The sequence below is a fragment of the Morus notabilis genome, unplaced genomic scaffold, assembly GCF_000414095.1.
Source record: "Morus notabilis unplaced genomic scaffold, ASM41409v2 Scaffold324, whole genome shotgun sequence".
In the NCBI taxonomy this organism is placed as follows: domain Eukaryota; kingdom Viridiplantae; phylum Streptophyta; class Magnoliopsida; order Rosales; family Moraceae; genus Morus; species Morus notabilis.
In genome coordinates this window covers 268,589-284,463 of record NW_010362325.1, presented here as the reverse complement: position 1 = coordinate 284,463, position 15,875 = coordinate 268,589, and the positions used below count along the sequence as shown (strand labels likewise).

The window sequence follows — 15,875 nt, the reverse complement described above, 5'->3', positions numbered from 1 at the left end:
CCGATTCACATGTAGATATCATCTTGAACTGGTTGATGTTAACTCCATTCAATATTACAATGAGAGCACGAGAGATGTAGATGGCCAACCTGTCTTCATCAGTACTCCAGGACTCTTCGAGTTTGAGAGTCTCTTTTCCTTCTGCATCTTTAGTTACTGGATGTTTCCAGCCATTCAAAACAGCACGCCAGGCCTTCTCATCTTGAGTCTTGATGAAAGCCTTCATCCGGGCCTTCCAATATGAATAATTCGAACCATCAAGCAAAGGGGAACGTACAACTGAACCTCCTTCTTTTAGAAAATTCATTCCAAATATAACAGATCAACTCTCCAAGATCTCACCAAACTTATGGTCAGTGAACCTCTCTGATACCACTTGATAGATCTGAGTTAATTATTTTCAGTTGCTCGAGTAAAATAAAGTGCAGAAAGTAAAGGAACACACAATATGATATCGCAGTTCGGTGCGCATACCTACTCAGCGGGGTCACACCCAGACAATAAACAATTCACTATGTTCCAGAAATTACAGACACTGGACGGACTTATTCACTCAAGGACTCCCTCCTAGACAACGACGCCGCTGTGACGAATCTCCATAGTGATTTGTTTAACGTGCACCACACGTCTTCTTAACTGCACGGCGAACTCCCTTCGACCGAAAGAGCTTCCTCCCGAAAGCAACAAATCCCTCTCCCTAAGGACGATCTCAATAACGCACAAGGCTCACAAAAACTCACATATTCTTTTCTGAAAATATTCTATTAAACCCATATTCTCTCTAGTTGAAACTAAAGCCTTTAATAATATCTCCAAAAGATAACGAGAATCTAATTTAAAACTAAAGCTCCGATTCTCTTTATATTTTTCCAAAATCTTCTCCAACCATCTCCACGTCAATGCCTCCATGCACACATATATCTATACAATGACTTAGATATCACATTGGCTCCAAGTTAATCTCCTGTAAAATCCAAAAATATATATATATATATATATATATAGATTTTTCTTTGGCCAAATCAATCTTCAATTACAATTCGAACTCACTTCAAATTCGAATCCAGCCAAAAGCCAAAAAACTGGATAATCATCACAATAAAATCTCAACATAATCTTTTTTATCCTTATCTCATTCTAGAATCCTTTTTTAAATTCAAATAACTAATGCTTTATCTTTATCTCTCCAAATCTCAACAAATGTCTTATCTTCCTTTGACCAAGCCTTTATCCTTATCTCTTCAAATCTCAACTCAACAAAATATGCAACTTTAACTTCAAATCTAGATCGAATTCTTCTTCTGCAATTTGAAATCTTCTTGAACCTATTTTTTAAATTTTTACAAGATTACCAATAAATTGTCAACTAATAAAAATACCTAACAATTATAAATATTATTGATAAAAATAAATATTTGAATAATCATTAAAACTACACCTATATTATTATATAGTAGGTATGTATATAGAGAGACAGACACACACGTAATTCTTATATGTTAGTGCGGAAGTTTGTGTTGGGGGTTGCGTAATGCATAGTGCATGCAATGCATAATAGCTCAAACTTCGTCCTCCACAGCAATATAGGCTGTCTTTGTCTGTATTGATAAAATTTTAGACCCTTGGGCCATGTGTCGCTATCTAAATTGTACCATATACATTAATTTTCTTGATGACTTTTGACAAAGTTTACATTCAGTGAAGCGTAAATTGATGGTCACATGGAAAAAACTCTAAGGGCCCTTGCAAATGTCCAAATCAAAGATCTAGGACTCTAGATATATATCAGCATACATAAATGGTTCTATGAGTTGGCTAGCTAGGTTCTTTTTAGCACTTATCCCTGATGTTTATATATATGCTAGCTCTTCCACATGTGTTTGGTGAGCTGGTTAAGACCAATCTATAAAATATAGTACTATTGCTATTTAGTAAATTAATGCTACTAATATTATCACATTAATACCAATTGATCGGTCGCTCAAATATTTACTGATATTTTTACAAATAATTATACATAGGTATATATAGAAATGAATTCTAAAAATATAATATGTGAATCAATTAATCTAGATAAATTAGATTACCAATTAAGCAACTAATCAATCCCCTATAATTCACTCAAAAATATGTTCAGAATTATATTACAACCAATCATTCTAAAAATAGAAAGAGCTAGCATTAAGAACTAATTACACAATCAACAGGAACTCTTGTAGTTCCAGTGTTTCCACTACAAAATTTCATTACCTGTGAAATGCCTCACTAATGTACATACAAAGGATTTCGTATAATTAATTTGGTGTCAATGAGAAATAGAATTAGTTCCTTTACATCCATATCACGTGTCATGTGTGAATAAACGACTTGGATATATGTACACACACACACACACACACACACACATATAGATATATATATATATATATATATATATATATGCATGGCTGATAATTGGCTGTACATAGTTGGCATTGATATTGACCTGATGAGTAGGCCCCGCCGGCAATTTGAAGCCACTACACTAATACTAGTACATTTCAAAAGTGTTGCTATAGCCTCAATCCTTTTGAGTTTTGACTATTGAGCAAATGGTAACAAACTAGAAATTATTTAGACCTATATAACAGCGTCAGGCTGTTTTAAGATTTTTATTTTTTATTTTTGAACATCCTTTATCAATTCAATACATATTAGAATTCGCAGCAGCCAAACTATCCATTAATCTAGGTAGTGTACATTGAATAACTCAATCGAACCAATTCGTCGTCCGATGAAATTTTAATTTAAACCAATATTCCATCCGCAGCCGCTATCCAAGATATGACTAATTTAAAGTTTATATATTAAAAAAAAAATCTAAACAAATGAGAAATGCAAAGAAGAGATGACTACTAGGTGCATGGTGGGGGAAAAAAAATGAAAACAAAAACAGTCGGTTCAGAACTTAGACGCGGATTAATCAGTTCAGTTGATTTTTCATGAATTTTTGAACTCTCCAATCTTGATCATTCACCAATGTAATGTAACAAATCTTGACTTCACATTGAAACGCGTGAAAACTTGTACATTGGGGTTCATTATTGTTGCTAGACATAATGTCAGACTTAGCACAAGAGGTAATTGGAGGGTCAAATATTGAATTGGAATCGTATATTCATATGCACCTCCGTCATTATTTTTCTAGTCTATCCCAATTCCCAATTGTCACATTCATGCAAAAACTAACCCTCATTTCAACATCATTCAATTTCTTCCCAAGATGTTGATTAGACATGAAAAAAGAATAAAATGAAAGCTGACACAGTTGTACGATGTTGTACTGATTACAACCTGCACTTTCTCAAAGCAGGAGAGTTTCTCTGTCAATAATGGAAAAAGAGTTCCTAGGTGCAATGCAGGCATTTGATAGTTTATATAATTTGTAGCACTGATAAAAAAGTGACACGTACAGGCACAGCCAATAATTTTCTTTTTTGATGGATAAGGAATTCATTAACAAAAATGTACTCTTGTAATAAGAAGATTAAAGATAACCCACAAAATATAGAAATAGCAGAAGATAATTAGTACACAACAGTAGGGTGACAATGAACCTCTTGAAATTTTCTGAAGAAATTAAAGCAGAGGAAAAAGTCACTCAATATAATTGGTGTTATTGTCCACCAGAACGAAATTTCTCTCTTTTTTTTTTTTTTGCTCCTAACAATCTACTATAATCAAGTAGTTAGATTGCAAAGCATCAATATTTCTCTAGATCTTTAGCATTCTTGTTTCCTTCTTGTCTTCAATATTTTTCTTTTGTGTCTTCTGAGGTACTAGAAATTGCTCATGTTATCCACACATTGAAAATCAATATTCTGGCGTTGGCCGTTGAAGCCCGAAAATAGGTCTCCATAATCCTGAAAAAGATTTCACTATCAAATTGGAACTTGGATTTTTCATGAATGTGCAAACTTATAATAAACAAGTACGAATACCTGAAATATTTCAGTGGATGCAAAACCAGGTGTAGTAGTTGTAGTGGTGTCAGCAAAGGAACTGAACTGAGTTAAACTTGTAGATTCTGACACAGTTTGAAATGGAAGTTCAAAGCAACATTTCCCCTGTTCACATAATCTGGCGTCAACAATATTGACATGAAGCGAGTACTATTGATTTAATGAAAAGATATTAGTAAAGTTAAGCGATTAAACAGTATGATATATCCGTAAAGGAAAATGATACACAAGATAAAACAGCTAGCTAGCTAGGAGAAAACAATAATTTCAAGTTGACAAAATCTGCAGAATGTTGACACTTATGCACTCGCAATGTTTACGATAAAATTTTTCATGATGTGCATCATTAGACGAACTCATTTATCTAAGAAAAAGAAAGGGCTTTCTGAAGAGTTTTTACATCTAATGAGGGCACCTGGTCTGGCGCCTGCGTGTTCATAAGCGGGTCAACTTCGAAGCCAATCAGCATGGAGTTCGCGGAAGCAAGCTTCGCTGCAAGGCGCTGCAGATAGTAAAAGTGATGAGTAGTGACTAGAGGAGTGAACACGTGATAGAAGTTTGGAAGAAGCTGTCAAATTAAGATGTATTTGGATTTATTTATTTGTTTATTTGTATTTTCTCCTAAATATATGAAAGAATTATGGTAGTATTACCTCTACTAGATTCTGCAACGACTGGACATATTTAATTATCTCATCTAGCACCTGAGCCTTGCCGGTTATCTACATGCAATGACCAAAGATAAATGGTGTAAATTACAAATGAAATAATTGAAGCCAAAAGTCAACAAACAAAGCTCATGAAATTTTCTGTTTTTTCACCTTGTCACAACCAGGAACAAGAGACTGCAGAAACTGAAGTCTCTCTCTGATCTTCTCTCTTCTTGCCTGGAAAACCAAGTTTCAAAATGAAACCACTTCTTTTGCAGCAACATAAGCACAAATATAGGAACTATATTTATACATACATATATACATATATATATATATATATGTATGTATATATATTGGTAATACCCTTTCAGCAAGGCTGTGACTGTCTGTTGCTTGACCTCTGCGTGCTCTCACATGAATATAATCGGTCTTCGGAACTTCCTCTTGATGATCAGAAGAATCCAACTTGATCCTCTTCTCCTCTGAATTGGTGATGAAGCTGCCACCATTTTGCTTCCTTTGTTTCATCTTCTTTCCTAATTTGCCCTCCTTTTCTTCCTATCATATATAGCCCAAAAATAAAATAAAATAAAAATAAAAACCACAACATGTACAACAATAAACTCCTAGTGTAGTGATAATGTACTTACTTTAGAGATCATTGTTTTCTTTCCCTTCTCCATAGATGATGATGAAGACATTGTGTTGTTGTAAAGATGTATCATCTAGTATAGTAAAAGGGGTAAATAATAATAGTGTTCATTACAACAAGAGTACTGAATAGTGGAGGTGAAAGAGACTAGACTCAGTCACTTGTGGTTTCATGAATTTGGAGTTGGACATGGCATCGGAGGGGCCAAAGTCTCTCTAACAAAGTAGTTTATTCACCTGGAAGAAATCTGAGGTGAAAATTACAGGAAATGCTTTTTTTTTTTTTTTCTTGAATTAGCCAGACATGTGATCTTTGAGGACTTTGGCACGAAAAAAGAGTCAAGAGCAGAAGCGGGGATGCTGGGAAAAAGCTGCCATTTTGAGGTGTTGAAGTTGGGATGTTGTTATAAAGTTGAAAGTTGATGCCTCTTTCTGATTTTGCTCCTTGTGCATATATATATGGTGCTGTGGCAGGGAGGGACTCCAACGGAAAGCTATATAGCCTTTTTTTTAGGACTAGAAGCTCAAATAATCAAGGGGATTGATTAAGCACCAACTAATAACCAATTCTACAGGATTCTGATTGATCCTGTGTCCAATGGGAATGGAAAGAATAATGTTGGAGATTTTAATTCCTGTACTAATTTGTTTTATCCTAAATTACTAATTGGTGTGGCAAATGAGATGCAAAATTCTTTTAATAAAATGATTCAATCAATGAAAGACAATCAACTCTTTAACGGATCAATTGAGCTGAGATTCTTAGACCTTAGTATTGTTTTTAAAAAAAAAAAATTCCTGCAAAATTAAAAAGTTAAAGGGCCCGTTTAGTTCGCTGATTCGAGTTTTTAATTCGAGTTGAAATGTGATTTTATGTGAGAGCTTTTTAATGTAGCAAAAAAGTTAAATGTGATTATTTGTGAGAGCTTTTTACTGTAACAAAACTCGAATTCTAAATTCGAATCAGCGAAATGAACGGAGCCTTAAATTAAATTATGAGTACTAATTTATTGTGCTAATTTTAACTCCTTAGGTGTTGGTTGGATGGACAGACTTTTAGTTTGTTTTGTTAAGGTTTCGATCCCCTTAACGGACACTCACATGATAAAGTCATAATTTCTTTTCGGATTTAGTTTCTAACTCAGACTCACAAAGTGAGTTCGGACGATTTTTGGATATTAAAGGTATGTTCATTTGCATAACTCATCGTGATTTAAATTGTATTTGTTCAAAAAAAATATTATAATAAAAAAGTTAAATTTAAATTTTTGTGAGAAAAAATACTGTAATAATGTGACTTGAGTCATAAAATGAATAAGGCTTAAAAAATATTGTTTACTAACTATGAATATTAGATGAGATACATATGAAAATCTGATTTTGATGCATATTTCTTTAGAAAATTTATGTTTATGACTCACTCATCTAAAATTTCTCTAAAATTAATTACTAAAAGCCACACCAGGTGGGCTGGGTTTCTTATGGGCAGAATTCATGCTAAACTTCGCCCAGAACTATCCATAATGGGCCGTGCGAGCCCAGTACCATGACTCTCTTCAGTCTTCACCCAGTAGTTAGCAAACAATCTAATCCTTGTCTCGTCGTCCCACTCCCAGGTAAATTAAAGTTCAGCTCCGTTTATTTAATTAGTTTAATTCAGTTTAATTCAGTGATTACAATTTAAATTTATATTTAATAAGTTTTAATTTGAATTTTTTAAAATTTAAATTTAAATTCATTTTCTCCTTTTATCTCCGTTCTATTCTTCACCAAGCTCTTATCTTTCTTGTTTGTTTGATTCTTCTTCGCCATTTCTGTAATGACATGGTGAAGCACTCTACACCGCCAAACGATGACGCTCGCCGTCTCTGGACTGGCATGTCGGAGCCACCTTGCTCCTACTCCTCACCGTCTTTCCCTTCTCTGCCTTCGAAAGGTTTTCCTCTCTCTTCGTTTGCCTTTCTCTTTGTTCATTTTCTCTGCAACCAAACGGCGGCATCGAATTTAATTTCCTTTTGCAGGTACGCTGCTTCAGCAAATCCGCGGCGGCGGTTGAACCAGTCGCCGATTCACCTAGCCTCGGAGAAAGAGATCGGAAAAATGATGCTCCGGTTACGGTTAGTAAAGATAGGAAGGAGAAGCAACCTGAATGGAAGAAGCTCAGTTCCAAAGAACTCGGGATTAAGATGTCTTCGATTCCCAAGCCTACGAGATTAATTCTCAGTGGCCTCAGGCAAAAAGGTCTTGAAAATTTCTTCTTTTTACAAATACATGTGTGTGTGTATTATATATATATATATATATATATATATGTGTGTGTGTGTGTGTGTGTGTTTTAGTTGCATGACGTCTTTGGTGTTGAATTGAAGGATATGAGGTGTACCTTGTTGGAGGCTGTGTTCGTGATCTTATTCTAAAGAGAACTCCGAAAGATTTTGATATTATTACTTCAGCTGAACTCAAAGAGGTCATTTCTCTATCTATATTCAAGACATTTAGATTTGTTGTAGCACTGATCAGATACATTCTGCGATATCAGTTCCAAAAGATGATACTCTGTTAGGGAACTAAGAACTTTTGGGAAAAGAAAAAAAAAGGTTTTCCATTGTTTACTTACCTAAAAGATGAACGAAGATATTTTAGCTTAAATATTAAAATATCTTTGTGCATATAATTAAAATTATTTTTTAGGGAGGCTGCAAAAGTTGTTTTGTGGTTGGATCTATATGTTGGTCCAGAGCCAGTTGATCGGGCTGAGATAGCATAATTCAAAGGGGAACAAAACTAGGCGGTAACTGAGAGTTGGCATTGGCGTTTCCTTTCTTCGTTCCCTACATTATAACAGTCTTTTTGAATTGACATTCTTGATTTTGTTAGTAAACACCTGCATGGGTAGGAAAAGGGTAACACTTTCCTTTCCCTTTCTATTCATGATAAGTGAGCATGCCTAACAGGCTAACACTAACAGTATTTTACTTGAATCATGTGGGAATTCTAAATTTGATTTACAATTCACTATGTTTGATTTATTAAAAAAATGCAGGTAAAAAAGACGTTTCTCCGTTGTGAAATTGTCGGAAAACGATTTCCTATATGTCATGTTCATGTAAATGATGCCACTGTGGAGGTTTGTCTACCGAGCTTACTTGTTGAAATTACTTCTTATAGGCATGGCATGCTTGAAATAGGTCACTAAATAGATTATTACGCTTGTAAGGAAGTCATTGTCTGCCCCTCATTCTTCCTTCTTCCCTTTCTTTTAGGATCTGAATCTTCTCACTATTTAATTGGATCTTTTCACTATATAGGTTTCTAGTTTTAGCACCTGTGAAAGACATTCTAGTAAGAAGTTTGATAGCCTCAGAAGGCCTCCGGGCTGCAATAGGCACGATTACATTCGTTGGAGGAATTGCTTACAGAGGGACTTCACCATTAATGGGTTAAGTACTTCAGACTTTTTTACTTGGATGTTTAGCCTTAACAATCCACACTCAGTTTTGATTGAAATTAAGGTTACATTGCAATAACAGTATCATTCTTTGCAGGTTGATGTTCGATCCATTTGACAAGATTGTGTATGACTATATGGGGGGAATACGAGATATTCGAAAATCTAAAGTGCGCATCTATTTCATTATGTTTTCGGTTTTCAAAAGAACAAGAGGCATTCAATGTTCATTTAACTTTGCTTTTTTTTTTTCTTTTTTGGTTTTTTTTTTGTTTAGATGCGGACAGTAATACCAGCAAATATTTCCTTTGCAGAAGACTGCGGTGCGTATAGCTTTTGTATCTGGAGTGGTTTATTATATTTAGTGTTAGCAGTGTTCTTATTTTTGGTTTCATGAGGTGCCTCATCAACTCAACTTTTTCCATCTCTCTGTATTGATTCCACAGCTCGCATTTTACGTGGGATAAGAATTGCAGCTCGATTAGGTTTTCATTTCACTAAAGATATAGCACTTTCTTTAAAGGAATTGTCTTTCTCGATCAGAAGACTTGATAAGGTAACAGAGACAGAGTCCTCTTTCCTATGAACTTATTGTCCTCTTGGTTACTCATCTCTTTGTTCACAAATTCGATAGGGAAGGATCCTCATGGAAATGAATTATATGCTAGCATTTGGGTCTTCGGAGGCATCGTTGAGGTTATTATGGAGATTTGGGCTCCTAGAGTTCCTTCTACCCGTCCAGGTTTGCAGTTTTTCTTCCCCAGTTCATATTTTGCTTTTCCTCTCTCTCTCTCTCTTCTTCTGAATATTTCAATTTAGTTACATCATGCAGGCCTCGTATTTTGCTTCCCAAGGTTTTCGAAGACGCGATGAGAGTTCTAACATGCTTTTGGTAAGTGCAGATGCTCCTTCTGGTTACTTCCACACTTCCTTTTTTCTTTTTTATCTGGTCGAACAATTGAGTTTGCAAAAAAAAAAAAAAAAAATAATAATAATAATAATAATGTTATTTATCTCTCTTCTTTTTTATCCCTTTCTCTTTTCTATTGCACTCTAATGTTTTGAAAGTTTTCATTAACAAAGCCACATTTTGGATTCTACTATGCAGTCTTTGTTTTCCAACCTTGATAAATATGTGGCACCTAATCAACCATGTCACAGTAGCCTATGGTAAGTACTAAGAACTTTTTAAGCAACTTGGCTTCGTGAATGTTAGAACTCTCTTTTCCTTCAACTCAACTTGCTGAAAATTGCAGGATTGCTATCTTGGCTTTTCACAAGGCCCTGTACGACAAGCCTCGAGATCCCTTGGTTATCGCTGCGTTTAGCCTTGCAGTCTCCAATGGTGGATCTTTGCCAGAGGCTGTAGAAATCGTGAGGACAATGTCACAACCGCACGTGATGACGTTCCATGAGATATTAGAACCCGTGACCACCACGCGCTCCAAGAACGCCTTGATCAATGAGGTCGTTGATCTTGCAGCTTCAGTCAAAGCCATGTTGCGCAAGATGACAGATCCTGATTATGTTTCTCAAGCAATGATGAAATTTCGGAAAGCGCCATGCTCAGACCTTGTGAGTCCCCAACACTTTTAGCATTGCTTTCCATTGAACCACTTGAAAGAAATAAGTGAACAAATGGTCTTACATAACAAGTCGTGATTTATCTTCCTTTTCAGGTTTTTATCCCATTGACATTATCATTGAGGGTGTGCAAGATTTTTGAATCCATAAAAAGAGAATTAGGGAGGGAATCTGTGCCTAAAATTGGGCAAAGGATTGATTACGATTCTTTGGCATTGGGTTGCTTGCCGGAGGTTCAACAAATGTTTGCAACTGTTGTTTTTGATACTGTTTACCCTCCAACCAGGAAACATTAACTAATAAATTTCTAGTTTCCTTTTTTTTTGTGTGTGTGTATTTTTATTAAAATCTGGTGATCTGAGACTAAAAATATGAGAAGCAATGCATTCGCTGCATTAAAATTTGAGTTTCCGGAGGAAGCAACATTAACCGAATAACTCGAATGGTCAACTTGGAGTCTTGGAGAGGGGGGAAACGACAAAAGGTTTTTAAGAAACGACGCGTCGTTAATAAAGTAATGATAGAACGACATGTCATTTAAAACAAACGACAACATAATTGAATTAAGAACGACTTGTCGTTTCAATAAGTGATCAAAAGTGAGACGAGTTCATATCTCACAGCAAAATAATTATTATATACACTAAACGAGAGAGGGGCTGATCACGGCTTATGCTTATGTAGACTCATGTTTGTTTCTTGTATTCATTTTTTATTCTGAATCATGATTCACGATTCTTTATAATATTTTTTTCTCACAAAAAATACACGTAAAACGAAAATAATTCTGAATACATGAACTAAACGTCAACTCAATTTACTTTTTCTTGTACAATGCAGTGACGGTTTGCCCTTTTCTTTCTTTTTTTTTTGTGATGACGGGGCTATTTGGTCTTTTTGTGCTCTATGGATTGATTGTTCATTCATTTCCTCAGCTTTTTAATTATTTAGTTGGTCTTAGGCTGGGTTTTTTTGTATAGTTCTAAATTTCTCTTAAGGGGAAAAAAAAGAGAAAATTACTGAAGTTATTGTTAAGAGTGCGTTGATTTGAATTTTTATTTTTTACACTTAATTAATATATTTTTAATTAATATAATTTTTTGATCAGGGTATTCATTAATGAAGAAAAAAAAATTATTTTTCAAAATGTGGTGTGGGACCACAGTAGGTGTTGGAGTTGGGCTACAAGGCTTGTAGCGGCAAATCACGTGCACTTATGGATTTGTCCAACACTTTCCAACCACGCAGCTTTGCAATTTGCATCCGTCTACAAGCACCACTCACTTATCCACCTTCACAAATAATTTTTCCTTCACTTGGCTTTATCCATCTTCTCACTCACTCAGTCTCATCTTTTCTGTTTCCCTCTCATCATCTCATTTCTCGCTCATTCCCATCCATCATCTCCTCCAATGCCGACCACCGTCTCAGCTTCTTCCCTCACATCTCCACTCCGCCTCACCTTCCCCACTATTTCTCAGGTTCTAATTATTTTTATCATGCTCACTCTTTTCTCTCGAGTTATGTTATATTTACATACATATATATATATATAATAAATAACCATTTTAATTTTATTGGTGTTTAACGACTTCGTTTTGAAGAAAAAAACCTCGTACGTGCGGAGGTGGAGAGCGGGCAATTTTATCTCTATTTTTATTGCCATATATATAGTCCGGAATATATCAAACTTGAGAAATAAATTAGCTTTAGAAGCTTATTATATATATACATAATGCAGGTGAATGGAAAGGCTTGTAATTTGACGATAGTTTCTATGAGTTGGGCCAAAAATGGCTTCCCTTCATTAAGAACCTCCCGCTTCCGAGTTTCTTGTGCGGTATGTAGACACCCATATATAAATACATGTATACACAAGTCCCTTCTTTTTTTTTTTTATGTATTTATATATAAGTTAAGAAGAAGAAAAGTATCTGATTCCCACACTAAATTTCTTTTTAATTTGGTAGGCCAAGCCCCAGACAGTGGAAAAGGTTTGTGACATAGTGAGGAAACAACTGGCATTGCCTGCCGAGACTGAGCTCACCCCTGAGTCTAAGTTCTCTGCTCTTGGTGCCGATTCTCTTGACACTGTATGCCTCCATCGCCAACTAACTTTTCTATCTAATTAAGGACTCGTTTAGTTCGCTGATTTGAATTTTTAATTTGAGTTAAGATGTGACTTTATGTGAAATTTTTTACTGTAGTAAAAAAGTTCGATATAACTGTTTCTGAGAGTTTTTTTATAACAAAATTTAAATTTTAAACTCGAATTGGTGAAATGAACGGACCTTAAAACTCTTAGTACAATTTATATACTTACATAATAAATAGGATAATTTTTTCACATGGTTTAAAAAAATATCATACCGTTATTCTGCAGTTCTAAATTTACACTTATTTATAGTTTGTTATATGACACCAATGTGATTTAACGATTTATAATTGCATAGCAAAAGTAGTGTGTTTTTTTCGTTTTTTGTTTTTTGTTTTTTACTCAATCGCAAGATTATCCTAATTAATCATATGAGTGTGTTATGTAATATATATATATATGTTGGGGGTGTAGGTGGAAATAGTAATGAGTTTGGAGGAAGAATTTGGGATAAATGTAGAAGAGGAAAGCTCCGAAAACATAACCACGGTTCAAGAAGCAGCTGATTTGATAGAGAAGCTCGTTCAAAGTAAGGCCTAAGCTTAGACAAAGAGTTTGCTAATTAATGGATTAGCAAATATGGTTGAAGTTTTGAAGTAGTGATCAGGCAGCATGACGAAGTATGAGTAATTGTTTGTAATTTGCGTTTTTCTTGCACTAGTTGTTTGAATATTTGCATTTGTAATGCGTCTCTTCTATCTTTCTTATGTTTCTTGAAAATTAATTAACAATGTGCGTGATTTTTTAAAAGTGCTCATCTATTTATAAGGAAAAGAGAAAAACACCTCTTTAAAAGTGTATGAGTCTAAAATTTTACCTCTTATTATTTATTAACATTATTTTTAATTAAATAACTATATTAATAAAAATGTATTAATTAAAAATTAAGAGTACAAATTTAGATATATACACTATTTCTTAAGAGTAAATTCTGTAATTTTTTTTAAAAAATTATTAGTTAAGTATTTTTTTATTTTATTAAGACCTGTTTGAGCCAAATGCATGGAATGCCACAACTTGGACTAAAAAATATATATATATATATATATATATTTTTCAACCGCGCTAGCTATGCTGTATAATTTGTCTCTCGTAACAAAGTAAAGTAATAAGAGGGTTTTCGTATTAGAGAACAAAGATAACTAGCACGCTTTTCTTTAACCTCGTGTTGAGATATAAAAGGGTACTTGATTTAGTGTGTATATACAATATATAATATATGATGAGTTTTTAATGATTATATTTTATGGTGGTTACCATCAAATAAATAAAATTTTTAAGCGGTGGATTTTATAAATTATTTCATTAATGAAAAGATGTAAAATGGTGGCTTGAAAGATGAGAGTCTCCTCCACCTTTCCTCTCCTTTCTCCTATTCAACCAACCAATTAATACTGTATTCGGGCTCTCCCTCCGTCTTTCTTCCTCCAACTCTCTCTTTTTTCTGTCTCTCCCTCCTACCAAAGGGAAAGCCAACTATTTTATCACTTACGTGAGTGTTTTCTATTGGCCTATTTTTCTCCCCTCTTAGGCCAAAGTTATCAATTTAATTCATTAAAATAAAGTAAAGAACCTCATTCGGTCAATTATAAGCTGTAAGATGACAGCTGAATTAAAACCTTATTTTACGTGTCTGTATTTACAAATGTTTTAGTCTATAATAGACTGCTATTATAGTGAAATTTATTCAAATATTAAAAAAAGTCTCCACATAGATTTAAAGATGACAAACTTGAGCGAATACATTTATGAGCCATTTAGTTCGTTGATTTGAGTTTTTAATTCGAATTGAGATGTAATTTTATGTGAGATTTTTTACTATAATAAAAAAATCAAATGTGATTATTTCTAATAACTTTTTACTGTAGCAAAACTTAAATTCTAAACTAAAATCAGTGAAATGAACGAGGTTTTGAAAGTTACAATACAATTATAGTTTGTAAATACACGTCATGTAATTTTAATCGTGACTTACTGATAGTTGATAAAATGGAGGTTTTATTATTATTATTATTATTTTTATATAATCAATTTATAATTACAAACTGAAATCAATGGTTAGATTTTTTTTTTTTTTTTATGGAATTAAGAAAGGAGGAGTAGAGAATGGAGTAGTGCTAAAACTTTGGACGGGCCGCCCGCGACCGCCCGAAAAAAATGAGTTTTTGCCCGAGCCCGACCCGCCCGAAAAATTCGGGCCGCCCGCCCGAGCCCGAATTTCCCCTTGAACGGGCCGCGGGCTTGTGTTAATCCGCCCGAGCCCGCCCGATTTGCCCGAATTTTTTTTAAATATTTTTTAATTTTTATAATTATTAAGTCAGTTTGTGTTAAAATTATGTAAAAATCAAAATCAACATTCAATAGACATTATTAACACAATTGAATAAATTAATCATGTATATTATTGATGTATTAAATTCGTAATTCATGATTGCCTCGTTAAAAACCTTACCAAGAAAAACCCAATTGGAATAAAAACTTGGCAAGGAAAAAAGAGTGCAATCATTTTGTGACGAATTACAAATTTTACAAACTTATAAAGTTATACAGTTACAAATACAATATCAAAAGTAAATACATATTTACAAATTACAAATTTATAATTTAATTTGAAGCTGAAGGTGTTGGTATCCAAATCGAATTCGAATGCGGAAGCGTGGTGCGGGGAAGAGGCGGATCGTGTATAACAAAAATTTTAATAAAACCTTTGAGATACTCTATATATTATATTAATTTGTGCACGAATAAATTAATCTCATTAATTCATTTATTAAGAACTCAATTAGGAAAAATACCTGGAGGCCGACTCGGTTGATAACTTGAGTTTTTTGACCTCGAACAACCCTTGCTCCTAATCTTTGTGTTTAGAAAACCAATGTCTTCCACATCAATTCCTAGAATCCACGAAGACGTGTGTGTGGGCACACATGAGACAAAACGGGTTACAATAAACACTCGAATTTCCACAAACACCATCACATGCACGATGTGGAATTTTTGGAGAAAATTTTTTTCCTTCCTCTCTCTCTTGAGAATTTCGGCCAGCCTTAACAATTAGGGCTGAAATTGTTTTCCAAAATTGTGTCTACAATTTTCTACTATTCTCATATTTAAATAGTAGAAATCAAACTTCTAGAATGAATCCTATCTCTATCTCCAAGATAAAGCTTGTCAATTATCTCCTATTTAAATTTTGAAACAAAATATCCTCTTTACCTCTATCCTATATGGCCGGCCATTCTAAGGGGATTCTCATCCCTGTGTGGTGCCAATATCAGATAGGGAAGGAAGAGAAAATCATCATTTATCCTGTAGTCCAATTTTGACTCAAATTCAAATTCCAATTTAAGTCAAACTTAAATTAATTTGAATTCTAAATTGAA

At 34.1% G+C, this 15,875-nt stretch overlaps 3 protein-coding genes across 4 annotated transcripts; 2 read left to right on the top strand and 1 right to left on the bottom strand.

The window, feature by feature from the left end:
- Window positions 1-3,495: 3,495 nt before the first annotated feature.
- On the bottom strand, window positions 3,496-5,812 carry LOC21396345 (transcription factor bHLH63). 2 transcript variants are annotated; one of them, XM_024167966.1, is made up of 7 exons: window positions 5,305-5,812; window positions 5,018-5,212; window positions 4,823-4,888; window positions 4,655-4,723; window positions 4,417-4,503; window positions 3,981-4,106; window positions 3,496-3,902 (listed from the first exon to the last, which is right to left on the bottom strand). In XM_024167966.1, the coding sequence occupies exons 1-7, from the start codon at window positions 5,377-5,379 to the stop codon at window positions 3,819-3,821; spliced, it is 702 nt and encodes a 233-aa protein (XP_024023734.1). In that variant the 5' UTR covers window positions 5,380-5,812; the 3' UTR covers window positions 3,496-3,818. The 2 variants fall into 2 exon arrangements, with proteins under 2 accessions (XP_024023734.1, XP_024023733.1); XM_024167965.1 differs by having other exon boundaries at window positions 4,402-4,503; window positions 5,305-5,810.
- Window positions 5,813-7,085: 1,273 nt separating this feature from the next.
- Window positions 7,086-10,704, top strand: LOC21396344 (CCA-adding enzyme). The gene is made up of 13 exons (XM_024167940.1): window positions 7,086-7,241; window positions 7,327-7,546; window positions 7,675-7,772; window positions 8,349-8,432; window positions 8,614-8,744; window positions 8,851-8,923; window positions 9,031-9,076; window positions 9,200-9,309; window positions 9,388-9,495; window positions 9,586-9,645; window positions 9,862-9,923; window positions 10,010-10,328; window positions 10,433-10,704. Exons 1-13 carry the CDS (start codon window positions 7,158-7,160, stop codon window positions 10,631-10,633), a joined length of 1,596 nt encoding a protein of 531 aa, XP_024023708.1. The 5' UTR covers window positions 7,086-7,157; the 3' UTR covers window positions 10,634-10,704.
- An 878-nt stretch (window positions 10,705-11,582) lies between these two features.
- Window positions 11,583-13,216, top strand: LOC21396343 (acyl carrier protein 1, chloroplastic). The gene is made up of 4 exons (XM_010101745.2): window positions 11,583-11,818; window positions 12,079-12,177; window positions 12,308-12,430; window positions 12,907-13,216. Exons 1-4 carry the CDS (start codon window positions 11,750-11,752, stop codon window positions 13,030-13,032), a joined length of 417 nt encoding a protein of 138 aa, XP_010100047.1. The 5' UTR covers window positions 11,583-11,749; the 3' UTR covers window positions 13,033-13,216.
- Window positions 13,217-15,875: the final 2,659 nt, after the last annotated feature.

Bases quoted from the DNA above. Each gene is read 5' to 3' on its own strand.
- LOC21396343 (XM_010101745.2), top strand. From the start codon at position 11,750: ATGCCGACCACCGTCTCAGCTTCTTCCCTCACATCTCCACTCCGCCTC. The intron at 11,819-12,078 runs GTTCTAATTATT...TACATAATGCAG, and splicing joins CCTTCCCCACTATTTCTCAG to GTGAATGGAAAGGCTTGTAA. The intron at 12,178-12,307 runs GTATGTAGACAC...TTAATTTGGTAG, and splicing joins GCTTCCGAGTTTCTTGTGCG to GCCAAGCCCCAGACAGTGGA.
- LOC21396344 (XM_024167940.1), top strand. From the start codon at position 7,158: ATGACGCTCGCCGTCTCTGGACTGGCATGTCGGAGCCACCTTGCTCCT. The intron at 7,242-7,326 runs GTTTTCCTCTCT...TTCCTTTTGCAG, and splicing joins CCCTTCTCTGCCTTCGAAAG to GTACGCTGCTTCAGCAAATC. The intron at 9,077-9,199 runs GTGCGTATAGCT...TTGATTCCACAG, and splicing joins TTCCTTTGCAGAAGACTGCG to CTCGCATTTTACGTGGGATA.
- LOC21396345 (XM_024167965.1), bottom strand. From the start codon at position 5,379: ATGATACATCTTTACAACAACACAATGTCTTCATCATCATCTATGGAG. The intron at 4,107-4,401 runs GTAAAAACTCTT...TTATGTGAACAG, and splicing joins ACCAGGTGCCCTCATTAGAT to GGGAAATGTTGCTTTGAACT. The intron at 3,903-3,980 runs GTATTCGTACTT...AATCTTTTTCAG, and splicing joins CATCCACTGAAATATTTCAG to GATTATGGAGACCTATTTTC.